The 17,596-nt window shown below is 39.4% G+C and overlaps 1 protein-coding gene across 1 annotated transcript in view; it reads left to right on the forward strand.

Annotated features, from left to right (window-relative positions):
* LOC588585 (carboxy-terminal kinesin 2) overlaps positions 1-5,833 on the forward strand; it is a 45,612-nt gene extending 39,779 nt beyond the window's left edge. The window contains exons 15-17 of the mRNA XM_030989148.1: positions 1,628-1,841; positions 3,278-3,353; positions 4,735-5,833. Of these exons, the coding sequence (XP_030845008.1) occupies positions 1,628-1,841; positions 3,278-3,353; positions 4,735-4,779 (335 nt within the window). The 3' untranslated portion in view covers positions 4,780-5,833. The remainder of the gene's footprint in view (positions 1-1,627; positions 1,842-3,277; positions 3,354-4,734) is intronic.
* Positions 5,834-17,596: the final 11,763 nt, after the last annotated feature.

Below are 17,596 nucleotides of genomic sequence, written 5' to 3' on the forward strand. Positions count from 1 at the left end.
TGTAAAGGTTCTGGAGTCATCAAAATCATAATAAATTTGACCGAGTCTTGGTAAAGTAACAAGTACTCACATAGAAAGCTATATATGGGACAACACACCTCGTCCTCGTCTTTCTATGCTCATTACTCAGCCAGTATACATTTTCTTCCAAAATTGTTTGGCACATGTCATTTATTTGTAATCTTGAACATTCAGTGTAAGTTTCGTTTGATTGTGTGAGAATTAATTTTTTTTTTACCAGTACTGGAGTTTATCTTTAAAGGGACTCGGTAACAATTTTCAGATGAGAGAAAATGGTGCTAAGGTGTACAATTAAAGATAACCTGAAAGTTTGAGTTAAAAACAAACCATTATTATAATGATAAAAATTGGGAAAAACTGATCTGATAAATTCCTTAATTCTCCCAACTATATTAGTTTAATTACATATTGGGTGGATGTGAATCGTCACAAAGCAATGAATTTGCTCTATATACCATTCCAGACATTTATGTTGAAAACGTTTTCTTATGTCTTATTTTCATAGAAAAACAATCAGGAAAATTCAAAAAAAGGTTGGGAGAATTTTCTGTTAAAGGGTGTCGTACAGTGACACCTTCAAAGAAAAACATAAATATCTTTGTGTTTTGAGAATTTTTTCAAGATTTTGTGTTAGAGGGTTATTACAGTAAAAGGAATATAATATGTAACATTTCATACAAAAATTATGCAGTTTTTTCATCAGCCCTTAACAATATTACTGAGTCAATTTGAGTTTCTTTCATTTTGTCTCTTGATCCCTTCCCAAAATTCATTGACATCTCTTTTAATATCTCTTTCGCTCTGATATTCTCAGTTCCCCCATAGCATTTAAAAAACAAAAACACAGACATTCCCTGGCCTGCCTATCAGAGATTGATTAATGCAAGCCAGACATCTTGCACCCAGCTGAGTGTAACATTACACCACGGTTTCTCTGAACAGGGTTCAAAGATTCAACATGGCCTTTGTTATCGGCTACCAGGGCCAGCATATTCCGAAATGTATGCAAATCTCAGTGCGCGTATAGCACGTGCTTGTTTTTAATTGACAGACCAATCGTAGTAGAGCATGTTGGATGGGCACTCTGACAGCTACAGGGACATCAGTATTTTGACTAGTGCTCCATCATAAGGAGTGGTCTAGATTAAGAGATGATAATGTATGTTGACCTGGGACTTATTGTAACTGTCTTGAATCCCAGCTGGAAGTTGCGGCACGTGGCATGTCTAGACCACAGCAGGATAAAAAATGTAGTGGTGACAGGGTCAGTAGGTCATACAAGATGTGTTGTAGATGCCTTTTAATAGCCTTTTTAAAAGTCAATATTATTTCAGTCCAACTCTGTTTGGGTTACCGGACCTTTCCGGGTTCCGTTTATAAATTTGGAAAATTGCCGGGTTTGGGTTTTGGGTTTTAGGTTCCAAGCTACAGCACTATTTTGGACACAAATCACGAAAAGATTTGTTTCAAAGATGCGCAAGACTCGAAAGAAAAAAGTCATAAAATTCCCCCCCCCCCCCAAGGCTACATAAGGTTAAGAATTTATATTCAATTGATACCCTTACTGCATTATTATTTGTATTTCCCTTCTCATTGTATGATATAGGCACACTGAATCTAGTTGATTTAGCTGGAAGTGAGCGACTCTCATCATCAGGTTCCACTGGTGATCGTCTTAAAGAAACACAGAACATCAACAAAAGTCTGAGCAACCTGGGTAAAGTTATCCTGGCCCTAGCAAACAAAGACTCTCATATTCCTTATAGGAATAGTAAACTCACTCATCTGCTTCAGAATTCACTGGGAGGCAATTCAAAGACGTAAGTTTGTTTTTTAAAGTTATTGTAATTTATTGCTTTATTCATCAATCTATTCTCATGGTTTAATAGAATTTAAATTAACATCCATTGGCTGAATTTTCCTGTAAGTGTGAAATCTAAGATATTTGTAGATAACTGAGGTGCATGTACACAACACAACAGACAGTAAGAAGAATGATTTGGGGTTACATTACTTTTCTAATTTGATGAATGATTTTTGTCTCGCCTGCGTAGCAAAAAGCGAGACATAGGTGCCGTTTTTCCGGTGATGGCGGCGGCGTCAACATCAAAAACTTAACCTCTGGTTAAGTTTTTGAAATTGTAGTATAATTTTGAAAGTATAAGTTCTTATTCAATGAAACTTAGACTAAAGGGTTGTCAAGTATCCTCAATCATCTGAGTAGAATTCAGGTCACTAAGTTTAAAAAGGTCAAAGGTCATTTTAGGTCAACAAAATGTTGAGGCATTAACATCAAAACTTAACAAAAGGTTACGATTTTGAATTTTTATCATAATTTTGATAGTACCGGTATACATTCCTATTCCATGAAAAATGACATAGGGGATATCAAGTATCATCAATCAAGTGATTAGTCTTTTAGGTGACAGAGTAAACGTCAAATGTAATTTAACCCTATTTAACTGGGCTATTTCAGACCATGTTTTTTTTTTTTTGGGGGGGGGGGGGCTGCTAATGGGCCATCCTGCCAATAAATAAGGTCCCAACCTCAATTTTTCATAATATCAAATTGCGTAACGCAGGCGAGAGCGCCGAGAGCGTTTCCCTTATTTTTCTCTTTTAAAATGCAGTGATAGCCATGTGGAATCTATCATGTTAAATTAGTTAGAAGTATGAGACGATACTGTTGGCATATTGAAAATTTATGTTAAAGGTAAAGACCAGTATTGGAAACGCCCCAAATTTCAAAAAAATGAAATGGAAGCTCTATTACCAATCATGTGAAAGAATATGTTTTGACTAATACATGATGATAAGAATTTTGCCGGGAAACCGCCTACTATATTGATATATTTGGTAAATTAGTTTATCTACATGGTCTGTGAGAGATAAACGCATGTGTCGCGCACGTGTGCGTATAGTCCCATATACATCTTTCTGTGTACAGTGCATGTAACTTTACGAAGACTGGGCCATATTTCTTATCATTTTGATGATTCCAGAACCTTGCAGTACACACCAATACTTATATGCTAGATGATCAACCTTTTCTGATCGATTCCACAATGTTTCTTTCACAATGCAATCACATGACCATAACTGGTCTTTACCTTTAATATATCAGTTAATTCCTGTTTTAGCCACGATGTTAATGTTACTCTGTCTTAAAACTAATCTTTTATTTTGAAGCTTTAAAAAGTGTTTGTTTTGTTGAGACTTGAGATCAATAGCCAGCTATATTTTTTATTTCTCACAGACTGATGTTTGTCAACATTTCACCCAGGGAAGAAAGCTTCCAAGAGACGCTTTGCTCACTAAGATTCGCCACCAAGGTAAGCAGCTGAGGCACCATTTAAAGTGGGAGGGTCCGCAGTTTCCATGTGCTGTAGGTCATAATTTGCTGACACCAGACTTGGGGGGGGGGGGAATACCATAAATGGGTGTACAAGCCTGCACACAGCATACCTGTAGTCCACTCAACAAATACTCCCTCGTCTCTCTGAGAGTCTTCGGTTGTTGCAATTGTCAGATAAGGACTTACCATGTGGTGAAAAGACAGAGCGTTACATAAAGCTTGTTGGTCATAAAACTGAAGGATAATCCTGATTATTGAGTAAACACCTGAACAGTGTCAAATTCCCCATTAGACTCCACTTTTATGTGTCTTTAACATATACAAAAAAGAAAATAATAATGGCCCAGAGTTTACCCCCAACAAAACAGAGTCAAGATTTTATTATTGTTTTATTATTAATTAGAGCAATGATCAATATGGTACATGTACATAAAGAAACATAACAAATCATTTTTTCTTTCGAGCTTTAAGCCTCTTTTGAAACAATTTTTTTGAAAATTGGACGTATAGATACAAAGTCACGTGACCTTTTTTTTTCTTTGCATGTCAGACCGAAAATCACTAATTTTTGTGATTTGTGTACAAAATCATTTTTTCTAAAAAGAGATAAAACATTGGTTATTTAGTCTTGTTTAAAGTTTAGGTGTTTGTTTTGGGGTCAAAATAGTTGAATTGTAGTAAGAAATGGAATAAAACTACAAAAACAATAAAATACATAAGTTAAAAAAAAATGAAATACATAAGAAATTAACAAAAATATAAGATAACATAAGGAATAACTTGGCTCCTCCATAATATTATTCCAAATGGTCTAACGAATATATGTAGTGAAAAAGAATGCTTAAATATGAATAATATATGATTTATGGGTAAAAATCTGAATTTTATGAACTTATTTGCATAAATTACCATAAACATGCAAATGAGTGAAAGATTGAAATTACCATAGTATTCTATACACTTCACTTGACATGCGTGCAAATTTTTGCGGAGATCTTAGGGGGGGCATAGTGGCCCCCCCCCCCCCCCCCCGGCCGTATCAAGACCTCAAATAGCGCGGCCTTTTTAGGGTTGTTTAGGGTTTTTGTGATCTTAGGGGGGCGTCAAATTGACCCCGGCCCCCACCCCACCCCCCCCCCCCCCTTCTGTAAAAACCTGGTCTGATATAGCCCGGTTAAAATAGGGTTGAACTATTTTGATACTGCGTTTAAATAGAAACAGAATGATCTGCTGAAAGTTGGCAGCTCTTTTGTATAGAATGCGTAGAATTGATTATAAATTTCACTTCATATACTTTGCTCTCTCTCTCTCTCTTGTTTTATTTTATCATTATTTTTTTTTTCTCTCCATTTGTACAGGTTAATGAGTGTAACATTGGAACTGCCCAAAAGAAGGTTAAATAAGCTGACCTGTGAGAGCGCATGGAACTTGAAGGAGATACTATGTATCCAACAGTGTCCAATGGCCTAGCTTGTACGACCCTAAAACCCTTCTGATACATGCCCAATCATGTACACAGTGTGTTAGAACCAGTAAGCTTGGAGACCATGATATGTGATATGTATGTGTGTGCAGCACACGAACATTAGTACGGGAATGCCTGCATACATACACTCAGCTATTGAGCCAGAATACCCATGCTGCTAATGCCTTGCTGATATGGTGTTTAATGACTTCATAAATCGTCTTTAATAATCTGATAATCGTTATAATGATTTATTTTTGAAGCACTTCAAAAAGACACGCTAGCAGCACATAAAAGTATGACATGTAATATAAATTCACGTTATTATCTAACTTGATGAATATATATATATGTTCACATGCTGTGGATACAAATTTATAGAAGTAGGTCAATTCCAGATATTTCGCAATTTCTTTTTTCACATCAGGTTCGTTATTCTGAAATCATCTAGTGCACATTTATTTAGTACCCACGGGACACATTCTAGGGTTATTGAGACATTGGATGTTGTAAAACGTTGTTCCGTTTCAACGTGTTCAGGGCACCTCCCTGCACTATTTTTGTCTTGCCTACATAGCAAAAGCGTTCTTATTCAATGAGACTTGGACTTAAGGCTTATCAAGTATCCCCAATCTTGTGAGTAGAATTTCAGGTCACTAAGTTAAGGTCAAAAGTCATTTCAGGTCAACAAACTTAGACTATGTTGTGGCATCAACATCAAAATCTTAACCAAAGGTTAAGATTTAGAATTTTTAACATTTAAGTTTGAAAGAATTACATTCCTCATTATATCCTCTTCCATGAAACTTGGACATAGGGTTATTAAGTATCACCCATCATATGAGTAGTCTTTTAGGTGACAAAGTGAAAGTCAAAAGTCATATCAGGTATGCAAACTTAGACTTTGTTGTAATCTGGTATCAACATCAAGATTTTCAATTTTTAGCATAATTTCAAGTGTTTGTTCAAATTCCATGAAACTTGTACCCAAGGGTTATCATATGACACAAAGTCAAGGTCAAATGTCAGTAGCCTTGGATTATGTTTTCACAACTAAATACTATAATTAATAAAAATAAAAAATTGTTCATATTTCATTAAAGTCTTCTGATGATTCTTAGTCAATATTCACTTCAAAATGCTGATTATATTCAGAGAATACTTTTGGGAGGGCCTGCTAATGGACCACCCTGCCTATAAATAATGTCCTAACCTCAATTTTTAATCATATTGAATTGCGTAATGCAGGCGAGACTGCCGAGAGCATTTTGCTTGTTATAAAATATGCTGCTGGGGGGGGGGGGGGGGGGAGGTCATTTTTCAAATTGGCCACTATGTCAAACTAATGTTGAACGTAATCTTACCATGTGTGAGGTGTCATTTGAAAAAGAAAAACAAAAATGTCCACTATTTTTTTTTCCAGCAGCATTTTTTCAAGGTAGTCCATCTGGAAGTTGTGCAGGGAGTCGCCATGAACATGTTAATACCCAACAAACTTTTACAACATTCCATGTTTCAAAAAGCTGCTTTGCCTCCATGGGTATAGTACGAGTAGGAATAGAAATTGTAGGGGTTTTAAGTGAACATCTGACAAGTATATTCATGTACAGGTATGCTGTAAATTCGTGTAAATAGCATTTTCAAACTGTGTAAAGGTGAAAGAAACAAAAATATGTACATTAGCTCAGTAGGCTTTTACATCATGTGCATTGAATCACTTAGTGGGAAAGAAGATTGGTGTGAAATAAACAAAGCAATTTTTCTTGTAAATATTTTTATAATATCATATACATATGTATAAAGCCCAACAATAATTTTTTTAATTATTTAAAGTACGAAGAATGATAACAAGAATACAGAATAAATAAACCTAAAGTCTCATTTTTTGTTACATATTTTTAACAATGGCAAAGTTTCAGACATCCATGATTGCATTTGCATTTAGGAGGCTATTAAATTAAATTACTGGCCATCAACTAAAGTACCATAACATGGTATTATATGTTACCAATTTCCCTCGTATATAAAGATTTGAAAAGCTAATGAATGGATGTTTTTACAGTCAAAATACAGTACATGTCCAGTAGTGATTAATGATAATCGCTAATCCAAATGAAATTACTCATTATAAATGTTAACTGATTTTTATCTTTTTGTGTATGATAATTTTTCAAGTGTGTGGGGCATGTTTGATAAGTACCATTAAATGTTAATTTTACAATTTTACAGTTTTTCAATATAGCTCAGGGGTTTTGTCAGAAGCAAACGAATGTAAATGCATTGTGAAAACAGCCTCTTGATTTATGTTTTTTTATTTTAAAAAAGGAAGAATTTCAGGCTAAGTCCACTTAAAAAATAATTTGCTTTTAATAGATGCAGAGAAACAGAGCAACAACAAAAAAAGTGAATAAAATTGGATAACTAATAAGGAAGTTATGATTTTTTGAAAAACTGTGGAACTTAACAAATCACTACACCAATTGCCACTCTGGTTATCAGTTTGTGACATCATTGCCTCACTATTTATCAATTGCCTTATATATTTTTATCCTATTAATTTCCCTTTTTATCCCCAAGAACTTTACCCCCCCCCCCCCCCCCCTCTCTCTCTCTCTGGGAACGGAGGGACAGCATTCATGTTCCCAAAATGTCCGGTAAAGGGGTACTTTTCATGCAGCAAAGTCCGCCTCGTGACACACACAAAATCGGCCCGTATTGACTTTACACACCTGACTTAGGGGGGTGTTTTCAAAAGGAGGGAACATGCATACGAGTACCCTAAATAACACTGAGTGGGGGGGGGGGGCAGGTATTTCCCCATGCCTTTGCCCAAGTTATATGATTTGTATCATACTGCATGCATGGTATTTCAAAAAATCTTTTATGAACTTTGAAGAATTGATATTTTCTGAATATTGTTTATTCATAATCATTGATTTTTATATGAATTTTTTTTCTTCAAAAATTCACATTTTTCATGATTTAACTGGAAAAAATAATCTATATGATAGTATCCACAAAAACATATTTCAATATAACTTGGAAGCTGGTGTGAGGAAATAAGGTTTGTACGAGTAAAATTGGACATTTATATTATCAATATAAAGAAAACTTTAGTAAGGCAAATGACTTCTCGGACTTATGAGTGAGTTGCCAATTTGTCTTGTGATTTTCAAAGTTATTCATGTCATTAAAGTGCCATGACTTTCTTATAACATATCCGATTTTGCTCAAACTTTTTTTTTATTGGTTTGTCTGATTTTTCTTCTTCTATTGAAAGTGAGTTACTTTTGGTGACTTGCCCTTTAAATACATGTATGTATTTTCATTGTGGCCTAGCTTTCACCAAAAGTGAATAAATACTGTAAACTATGTACATTCTGATTCATCTTATGAGAACTTGTGTGTTTTGTAAAATGTGGCGGATCCCGGGGGGGGGGGGGGGGGGGGGGGGGGGGGGGGGGGAAAAGAGGACACTTTTTTTTTTTTTTTGGTCTCGAAATTTGAAAATTTGACATTTTGTTCCGTTGGGGGGGGGGGGTGAGTTTTAATTTAAAAAAAAAAAATCACAGAAAAGGGGGGGGGGGGTTGTTCCAAAATACACACTTAAAAAACCGAAAGGGGTAGGGTCAACCCCCTAAAACCCCCCCCCCCCCCCCCCCCCCCCCCCCCCCCCCCCCCCCCCCCCCCCCCCCCCCCCCCCCCCCTCTTCCGTACGTGCCTACTCGTCTGAAAATAGCTTTTACGTTTCATTAAATCATTAGAAAAAGAAGACGATTCGTTGTACAATTTTTTACTCTTAATCCTCGTCTTAATTCATCCCCCTCTCCCGCGCAAAGCTCGGAAGCGTTTACGTTTCATTAAATCATTAGAGAAAGAAGACGATTCGTTGTACCGTTCTCGACTCTTAATCCTCATCTGAATTCAGTTTTCCCCTCCTCCATCCCGCGCGAAGCGCGGAAGCTTGTACGTTTCATTAAATCATTAGAGGAAGAAGACGATTCGTTGTACCATTCTCGAAAATAATCCTCGTCTGAATACAGCTTTTACGTTTAATTAAATCATTAGCGAAATAAGACGATTCGTTGTACCGTTATGACTTTTAATCCTTGTCTAAATTCAGTTTCCCCCCCCCCCTCCCACGCGAAGCGCGGAAGCTTTTACGTTTCATTAAATCATTAAAGAAAGAAGACGATTCGTTGTACCGTTTTCAACTCTTAATCCTTGTCTAAATTCAGTTTTCCCCCCCGCTTCGACGTTTCATTAAATTTTTAGAGAATGAAGACGATTCGTTGTTCCGCTCTCGAAAATAATTTAGTTTCCCCCACCCACGCGAAGCGCGGAAGCTTTTACTTTTCATTAAATCATTAGAGAAAAAGGAAGATTCGTCGTACCGTTCTCGACTCTTAATCCTTGTCTAAATCAATTCCGCGTTACATTAAATTATTATAGAAAGAAGACGATTCGTTGTACCGTTCCCGAAAATTATCCTCGTCTGAATTAAGTTCCCCCTGCACTCCCCCGCGCGTAGCGCGGAAGCTTTTTCGGTTCATTAATTCATTAGAGAAAGAAGACGATTCGTTGTACCGTTCTCGACTTTTAATCCTTGTCTGAATTTCAAATATGTTCCAGGCGCGGATCCAGGACTTTCCAATAGGGGGGGGGGGGGGGGGGGGGGGGGCCGGAAATTTGAAAATTGCGCAGACCGTTTTTTTCAACTCAACATACCAATACTGACAAGATCATATTAGAAGCACCATACCGGTACAATTTTTGACATTTTCATCGGGGGGGGGGGGGGGGCTATAGCCTCTTGCCCGAAAAGTAATTTTCTGGTTTCACAATTCGAAATAGTGAGCGAAGCGAGCGAGCTACAATTTGAGCATAATATGTATTTTATGAAAGTGTAATTTATCACCAAAATAAACGAGATAAGATATCAAAAACTCCCCCCCCCAATTACGCGCGAAGCGCAGAAGCTTTGACCTTTCTTTAATTGTTAGAGAAAGAAGACGATTTGTTGTACCATTCTTGACTCTTAATCCCTGTCTGAATTCAGTTTCCTTCCGCCCGCGCGAAGCGCGGAAGCTTTGGCTTTTCATTAATTATTAGAGAAAGAAGAAGATTTGTTGTACCATTCTCGACTCTTATTACTTGACTAAATTCAGCCCCCCCCCTCCCGCGCGAAGCACGGAAACTTTGGCCTTTCATAGTTTAATGAAATTATTAGAGAAAGATGATTCGTTAATTGTTCCATTTTCGACTCTTAATTCTCCTCTGAATTGAATTCCCCCCCCCCCCTCCCACCTCCCGCGCGAAGCGCGGAAGCTTTGACGTTTCATTGAATTATAAGGGAAAGGAGACGATTCTTTGTACTATTATCGACTCTTAATCCTTGTCTGAATTCAGTTTCCCCTAAGCTTTGACGGTTCATTAATTATTAAAGTAAGAAGACGAATCGTTGTACCATTCACGTCTCTTAATCCTTGTTTGAATTCAATTTTCCCCCTCCCGCGCGAAGCGCGGAAGCTTTGACGTTTCATTAATTATTATAGAAAGAAGAAGATTTGTTGTAATATTCTCGACTCTTATTACTTGACTGAATTCAGCCCCCCCCCCCCCCGCCTCCCGCGCGAAGCATGAAAACTTTGGCCTTTCATAGTTTAATGAAATTATAAGAGAAAGATGATTCGTTGTTCCATTTTCGACTCTTAATTCTTCTCTGAATTGAGTTCCCCCGCCCCCTCCCGCGCGAAGCGCGGAAGCTTTGACGTTTCATTAAATTGTAAGGGAAAGGAGACGATTCTTTGTACTATTCTCGACTCTTAATCCTTGTCTGAATTCAGTTTTTTCTCGCCCGCGCGTAGCGCGTAAGCTTTGACGGTTCATTAAATTATTAGAGGAAGAAGACGAATCTTTGAACCAATCTCGTCTCTTAATCCTTGTTTGAATTCAGTTTACCCCTCCAGCGCGAAGCGCGGAAGATTTGACGTTTAATTAATTATTATTATCTCGACTCTTATTACTTGACTAAATTCAGCCCCCCTCGGCTCCCTCCCGCGCGAAGCACAGAAGCTTTGGCTTTTCATAGTTTAATGAAATTATTAGAGAAAGAAGATGATTCGTTGTTCCACTTTCGACTCTTAATCCTTGTCTGAATTTAGTTTCCCCCCCCCCCTCCCGCGCAAAGCGCGGAAGCTTTGTCGTTTCATTAAATTATAAGTGAAAGGAGACGATTCTTTGTACCATTCTCGACTCTTTATCCTTGTCTGAATTGAGTGCCCCCCCCCCCTTCCCGCGCGAAGCGCGGAAGCTTTGACGTTTCATTAAATTATTAGAGAAAGAAGCGATTCGTTGTACCTTTCACGACTCTTAATTCTTGTCTGAATTGAGTTCCTCCCGCGCGAAGTGCGGAAGCTTTGTCGTTTCATTAAATATTATTATAAGAGAAATGAGACGATTCTTTGTACCATTCTCAACTCCTAATCCTTGTCTGAATTCAGTTTGTCCCCGCCCGCGCGTAGCGCGTAAGCTTTGACGGTTCATTACATTATTAGGGGAAGAAGACTAATCGTTGTACCATTCTCGTCTCTTAAACCTTGTTGGAATTCAGTTTTCCCCCTCTCGCGCGAAGCGCGGAAGCTTTGACGTTTCATTAAATTATTAGAGTAAGAAGATGATTCGTTGTTCCATTCTCGACTCTTAATCCTTGGCTGAATTCAGTTTTTCCCCGCCCGCGCGTAGCGTAAAACTTCTGACGTTTTATTAAATTATTAGACAAAGAAGACGATTCTTTTTACCATTCCTTGTCTGATTTCAGTTGCCCCCCCCCCTCCCGAGCGAAGCGCGGAAGCTTTGACATTTCATTAAATTATTAGAGAAATAAGACGATTCGTTGTACCGTTCTCGACTTTTGTCTGCCCCTACCGCCCCTGGCTACGCGCCTGCTTTAAAGGGAAAATGAAACAATCATGATTGTGATAGCACACAATTAGGTTAGTAGTAATGAAAGGGGAAAAAAAATCTATTACACCAACCATGGATAAATCACGGCCGGGAGCGTCATATCATAGTTTTGTGTTATCGGGCGAGGGCCGGGGCGTAGCGACCAAGCGAGATTTTGCAATGTTGAAATCATGCATTCTAGAAAATTCCGCTATATTTCTTTCTAGCTATATTTCTAAACTTCCTGGGGGACGTGTCTCCCTATCGGGCCCAGGATTGCCGCTCCTGTCCATGATTACTACCAACATGAGTTCAAATACAAGCACAAGCGAGTTGGTATGAGCTGAATCCAAATGAAGGGCAAAATAAGAGTTATGAAGCGGCCCTACCGTTAATTTAAAATTTGACTGCTGAGTATAATATAGCTTCTATTTAAAAGACATCCAAAATATTGTGCCCTTTTCAAATTTCTCACTAAAGAGTGATGACCTTTGTAGCGCAGAGGCTTTTTTTCTCGTTTAACTTTGAATCCGCGGCTCGAGATTTTATGCGGCCGGCTCGGCCCCCTCTATTCAATAACGTTTGCCAAGCCTTCTGGAATGACCCCAAATCTCCCGATTGCAGTTTTCCCTTATTCGTCGTTACTATCACTTAGCGCCATTTCCTTGTCTTTCCCCCTTTCTCACCGAGTTTTCTCCCCCCCACCCACTCAGTAAAGGGTACGCACATGTATGTTCCCTCTCTTAGAAAGCACCCCTCTATCTCCGGTGTAAGTCAGTACGGGCCGGATTTTTGTGTATTACGGGCCGGACTTTGTTGCGTGAAAAGTAACTCTTTATCGGAAATTTTGGGAACACAAATTCGGTCCCTCCGACCCCGGAGTGGGAGGGAGGGGGGGGGGGGGGGGGGAGTTGGGCTTTCTTCTTTATCTTTTCTTTTCTCTTTTCTCTTTTCTCTTCTCTTCCTTTTCTTTTCCCTTCTCCTTTCTTTTCTCTTCTCCTTTTTTTCTTCTCCTCTTCTCCTTTCTTTTTTTCTCTTCTTTTCTTCCTCTTTTTTTGCGCCGCCAATAGGGGGGCCGCGGCCGTTTCGGCCCCCCCCCTGGATCCGCCACTGTGTTCTTTGTCTATTCCCTTTTCTTCCTACGTCCTCTTCCTTTACACTCCTCTCTTTTTTGGCCGGCGTTTATTGGGGGACCACCCCACCGCCCCCTGGCTACGCGCCTGCTGTCAGATGAACATATGTTGATACCTTGTCCGCCCCGGAAGCTCAGGGGTTTAAGGTTTTAATTTACGGTCAGATTAGTATTCAGGGGTCCGCCTTAGCGCCCTAGACGGGGTCCAGTGGGCAGAGCCCCGGAAGTTCAGGAGTTTAGGCATTTAATTACGGTCAGATGAGCATTATTTTGATACCTAATTGTTACAATGGCAGGTCACTAATTGGCTTGGGGGTCAGGGGGCGGAGCCCCGGAATCTCAAGGGTTTTAGGCACTCAATTACGGTCAGATGAGTATCGAGGGGCCCGCGTAAGGGCTCTTGGTTGGGTCCAGGGGGCCGATCCCCCAGAAGCTCAGGGGTTTTAGGCGTTTAATTACGGTCAGATGAGCATTTTTGATACCTTATTATTTGTGACACTAGCAGGACACTATTTGGCGTGGGGTCCAAGGGGCAGAGCCCCCAGAAATCAGGGGTTTTAGGCATTAAATGACCGTCATGTGAGCATCTAAGGGCCCGCCTTAGGGCCCTAGGTGGAATCCAGGGGGCAGAGCCCTTAGGATTTTAGGCATTAATTTTAATCACGGTCAGATGAGCATATTTTGATACCCCATTATAATGTGACACTGGCAGTTGACTATTTTTTTCTTTCTCGCTTTCTTTCTTTCTATTTCTCTTTAATATACTTTTTCAAAGAAAGTGTGGGGGGAGGGGCTCGAGGATCCCGATCCCCGCCGTTCCGCTGGCCCTGATATGTAGGCATCTCAAGAAGCATTTTCTTGCCTGGCTGTAAATTTAGGAATTTGTCATTTTCCAACAAACGCATGAAGTGAGGAAAATTATCTCATTTCAGCATTATTTGTTAACCACCGTTACGGAATTATAAATGAACCACGTTTAAATTCTATTTCTCCCAACCCCTCCCCTATCAGTATGCCAGTGCCTCCCCCCCCCCCCCCCCTTCGATCTACACCTTGTTAGCGGGAAAATTGCAACTGATATCCCTTACCTTTCTTCATTCTCTCTTTTTTCTTTTCCTTTCTCTCCTCTTTCACTTTCCCTTCCCTTCCTTATCTCTCTTTTAGGTTTGCTGGGGGGGGGGGGGAGGGAGGGGCAAGGTCATTTTGGTTCCCAACCCGCTCCACACATTGTTGGCGGGATTAACCGCAACTGATCTCCGCTTCTTTTCTCCCTTTTCTTTTTTTCTTCCTCTTTTTGTCCCCTTTTAGCTCTCCTCTTCTCTCTTTTTTTAGCGGGGACGGGGGGGGGGGAGGCTAGGGTCTTCCCCCCTCCCTCGATCCACAACTTGTTGGCGGCAAAAATTGCAACTGATATCCCCCTTCTTTTCTTTTCTTCTTCCTATTTTGTCCTTCCCTTTATCTCCTCTTTATCTTTTTTCTTTTCCTTTCTTTGCTTCTCTTTTATTTTTTTATTGGGGGGGGGGGGAAGGGGGGAGGCAAGTTCTTCCCCCCCCCCCTGATCTCCTACTTCCCTCTTTTCTTTTCTTCTTCCTCTTCTTTTTTTCCCTTTCTCTCCTCTTTCCCTTCTTTTCCTTCTCTCTCTCTCTCTTTTTTTTTTTTTTTTTTTTTTTTTTTGCGCGCGGGGGGGGGGGGGGGCAAGGCACGCTCGCCCCCCCCCCCTGGATCCGCGCCTGCCAAGGCATCCTTAGCGAGTTTCGTTTTTTCTTTAATTTGATGATTCTGATTATTACAATTCGAGCGAATATGTGAGGGGGTATGCCTTTCGCGGCGTGAGTTTCCTGGCCAGCGAGTGGTCATCTGGCCCTGGAATTTGTTTTCTACGCTCGGGAGGATGCCCCACAGTCTAAGGCTGTTGTTCGTCCGATTTCATTCGTTTAAGCCATTCGTAGCGCCGCCCTTTCCAAGGCATCCTTGGCGAGTTTCGTTTTTTTTCTTTAAGTTGATTATTCTGATTATTACAATTCGAGCGATTATGTGAGGGGGTATGCCCTACGCGGTGTCAGTTTCCTGGCCAGTGAGTGGTCATCTGACAACTTTGGGCCAGATCTGAATTAGCCATTTGTTGCGCCGCCCTTTCCAAGGCATCCTTAGAGAGTTTGGGTTTTTCTTTAATTTGATTATTCTGATTATTACAATTCGAGCGATTATGTGAGGGGGTTTGCCGTATGCGGCGTGAGTTTCCTGGCCAGTGAGTGGTCATCTGGCCCTGAAATTTGTTTTCAAGCCATTCGTAGCGCCGCCCTTTCCAAGGCATCCTTGGCGAGTTTCGTTTTTTCTTTAAGTTGATTATTCTGATTATTACAATTCGAGCGAATATGTGAGGGGGTATGCCTTTCGCGGCGTGAGTTTCCTGGCCAGTGAGTGGTCATCTGGCCCTGAAACCTCTTCTTTATGCTCGAGAGGATGGCTCCCACAGCCTAACTTATTTTTTTGCCCGATCTCAATTGTTTAAACCATTCGTAGCGCCGCCCTTTCCAAGGCATCCTTAGCGAGTTTGGGTTTTTCTTTAATTTGATTATTCTGATTATTACAATTCGAGCGATTATGTGAGGGGGTATGCCCTACGCGGCATCAGTTTCCTGGCCAGTGAGTGGTCATCTAGCCCTGAAATTTCTTCTCTATGCTCGGGAGGATGCCCCCACAGTTTAAGACAACTTTGGGCCAGATCTGAATTAGCCATTCGTAGCGCCGCCCTTTCCAAGGCATCCTTAGCGAGTTTTGTTTTTTCTTTAATTTGATGATTCTGATTATTACAATTCGAGCGAATATGTGAGGGGGTATGCCCTACGCGGCGTGAGTTTCCTGGCCAGTGAGTGGTCATATGGCCCTGAAATCTCTTCTTTAAGTTTCAAGTTTCAAGTTTCAAGTTTTATTTATCTTTATTTCATAACACACTTTACAAATATGACATGAATATAACAAGTTTACAGAATATGGCGTTTCAAAAGAAAGATGAGGTGACCTTGGTTGAAAGCAAGGCTTGTGGATTTAAGGTCCCTCATGAGTAGCTTATGATGCATACATTTAAGTGCTGACAAACTAAACTAACTAAACAACTGATAAAATATAAACATAAATAAGTATAATAAAATAAAATCTACTGACTACTAAATAATGGCTATAAACAAAAGAAACAGGAAAATACAACGAGCAACAGGACTGAAACACAGACAAAAACAAAAAAAGACAGACAGATGAATAGATGTGAGAGATGGGAGTAGAATTTTGCTGACCTATATAGTAATTAATTTTCTTAAATATTGATCACAACTATAAATCTAGACGATATCGACTCAAATATAGTAACTTCAGTTTGCGCTTAAATACATAAATACTGACTGATTGCGCTATTCTTGGTTCAAGGGAACTCCAAAACCTCGGTCCAGTGGACCCCACAGTAGTAAGGGCAAATTGCGTTCTAACAAGAGGCAAGTGATATGCTTGCGCCTGACGTGTGGAATAACTATGAACTTGGTTATTTTTCTTAAATATTCTAGCCAAGGCTACTGGCAGTAGACCTGCATTCAATTCATACATTAGAGCTCCTAGTTGTAAATGATAAATATCTTCAACTTTCAAAACACTACTATTATAAAAAAGAACATCTGTATGCGCAAGATAGTGTGTATTACAAACAATTCGTATTACTCTTTTCTGTACCAGTAGTAATTTATCCATTTGAGATTTGAACGAGTTGCCCCAAGCTAGCACACCATAGTGCAAATATGGCAAAATTAAAGTTCCGTACAACATACGTAAAATATTCAGTGGGAACACAGATTTCAATTTATAAATTACCCCAGTATTTCTTGACAATAATTTACAAAGTTTACTAATATGATACTACAATATGCAGGCCAAGAAATTTAAATGTAGATACTCTTTCAATCTCAACACCATTGAACATTATATTTCCAGGCAATATACTCAGGGAATTACTAAAGAGCATATAATTAATTTTTTTAAGATTTAAAGACAACTTGTTTGCATGAATCCACAAAGTCGCATTTGTCAACTCAGAGTTTACAGTCTGCAAAAGAGTTTGTGGATTTCTGTGAGAGAAAAATACACTCGAGTCGTCTGCAAATAAAATGAATGATAACATTCTTGCGAAAAGTTGAAAATCGTTAATATACACAATAAACAAAAGCGGGCCTAGAAGGGATCCCTGTGGGACCCCACAAGTGACGTCCCGCAAATCTGAATCAATTCCATTTAAAGTAACAAACTGTTTCCTATTTGTTAAGTAGCTTCTAAACCAATCTAATGCTATTCCCCTAACACCATAATGGCACAGTTTATCTATTAAAATATAATGATTTACAGTATCAAACGCTTTAGAGTAGTCTATGACGACACCAATGTATGCATGCGTGCATCTAAGGCACTGGATATCTTATCAACCAAATGTAGAATAGCATGAGTGGTAGTGTGTTTTTCACGAAAACCAAACTGAAAATTAGACAAAATGTTAGCATTCATCATAAATTTTATCGTCCGAGTATACATTAGCTTCTCAAGAATTTTAGAAAAGGAATTCAACGAAGAAATAGGACGATAATTATTCAAGATAAGGGCATCACCCTTTTTAAAAATGGGCACAACCTTTGCAATTTTC

This window comes from Strongylocentrotus purpuratus, unplaced genomic scaffold, assembly GCF_000002235.5.
Source record: "Strongylocentrotus purpuratus isolate Spur 01 unplaced genomic scaffold, Spur_5.0 spur5_scaffold_18, whole genome shotgun sequence".
Classification (NCBI taxonomy): domain Eukaryota; kingdom Metazoa; phylum Echinodermata; class Echinoidea; order Camarodonta; family Strongylocentrotidae; genus Strongylocentrotus; species Strongylocentrotus purpuratus.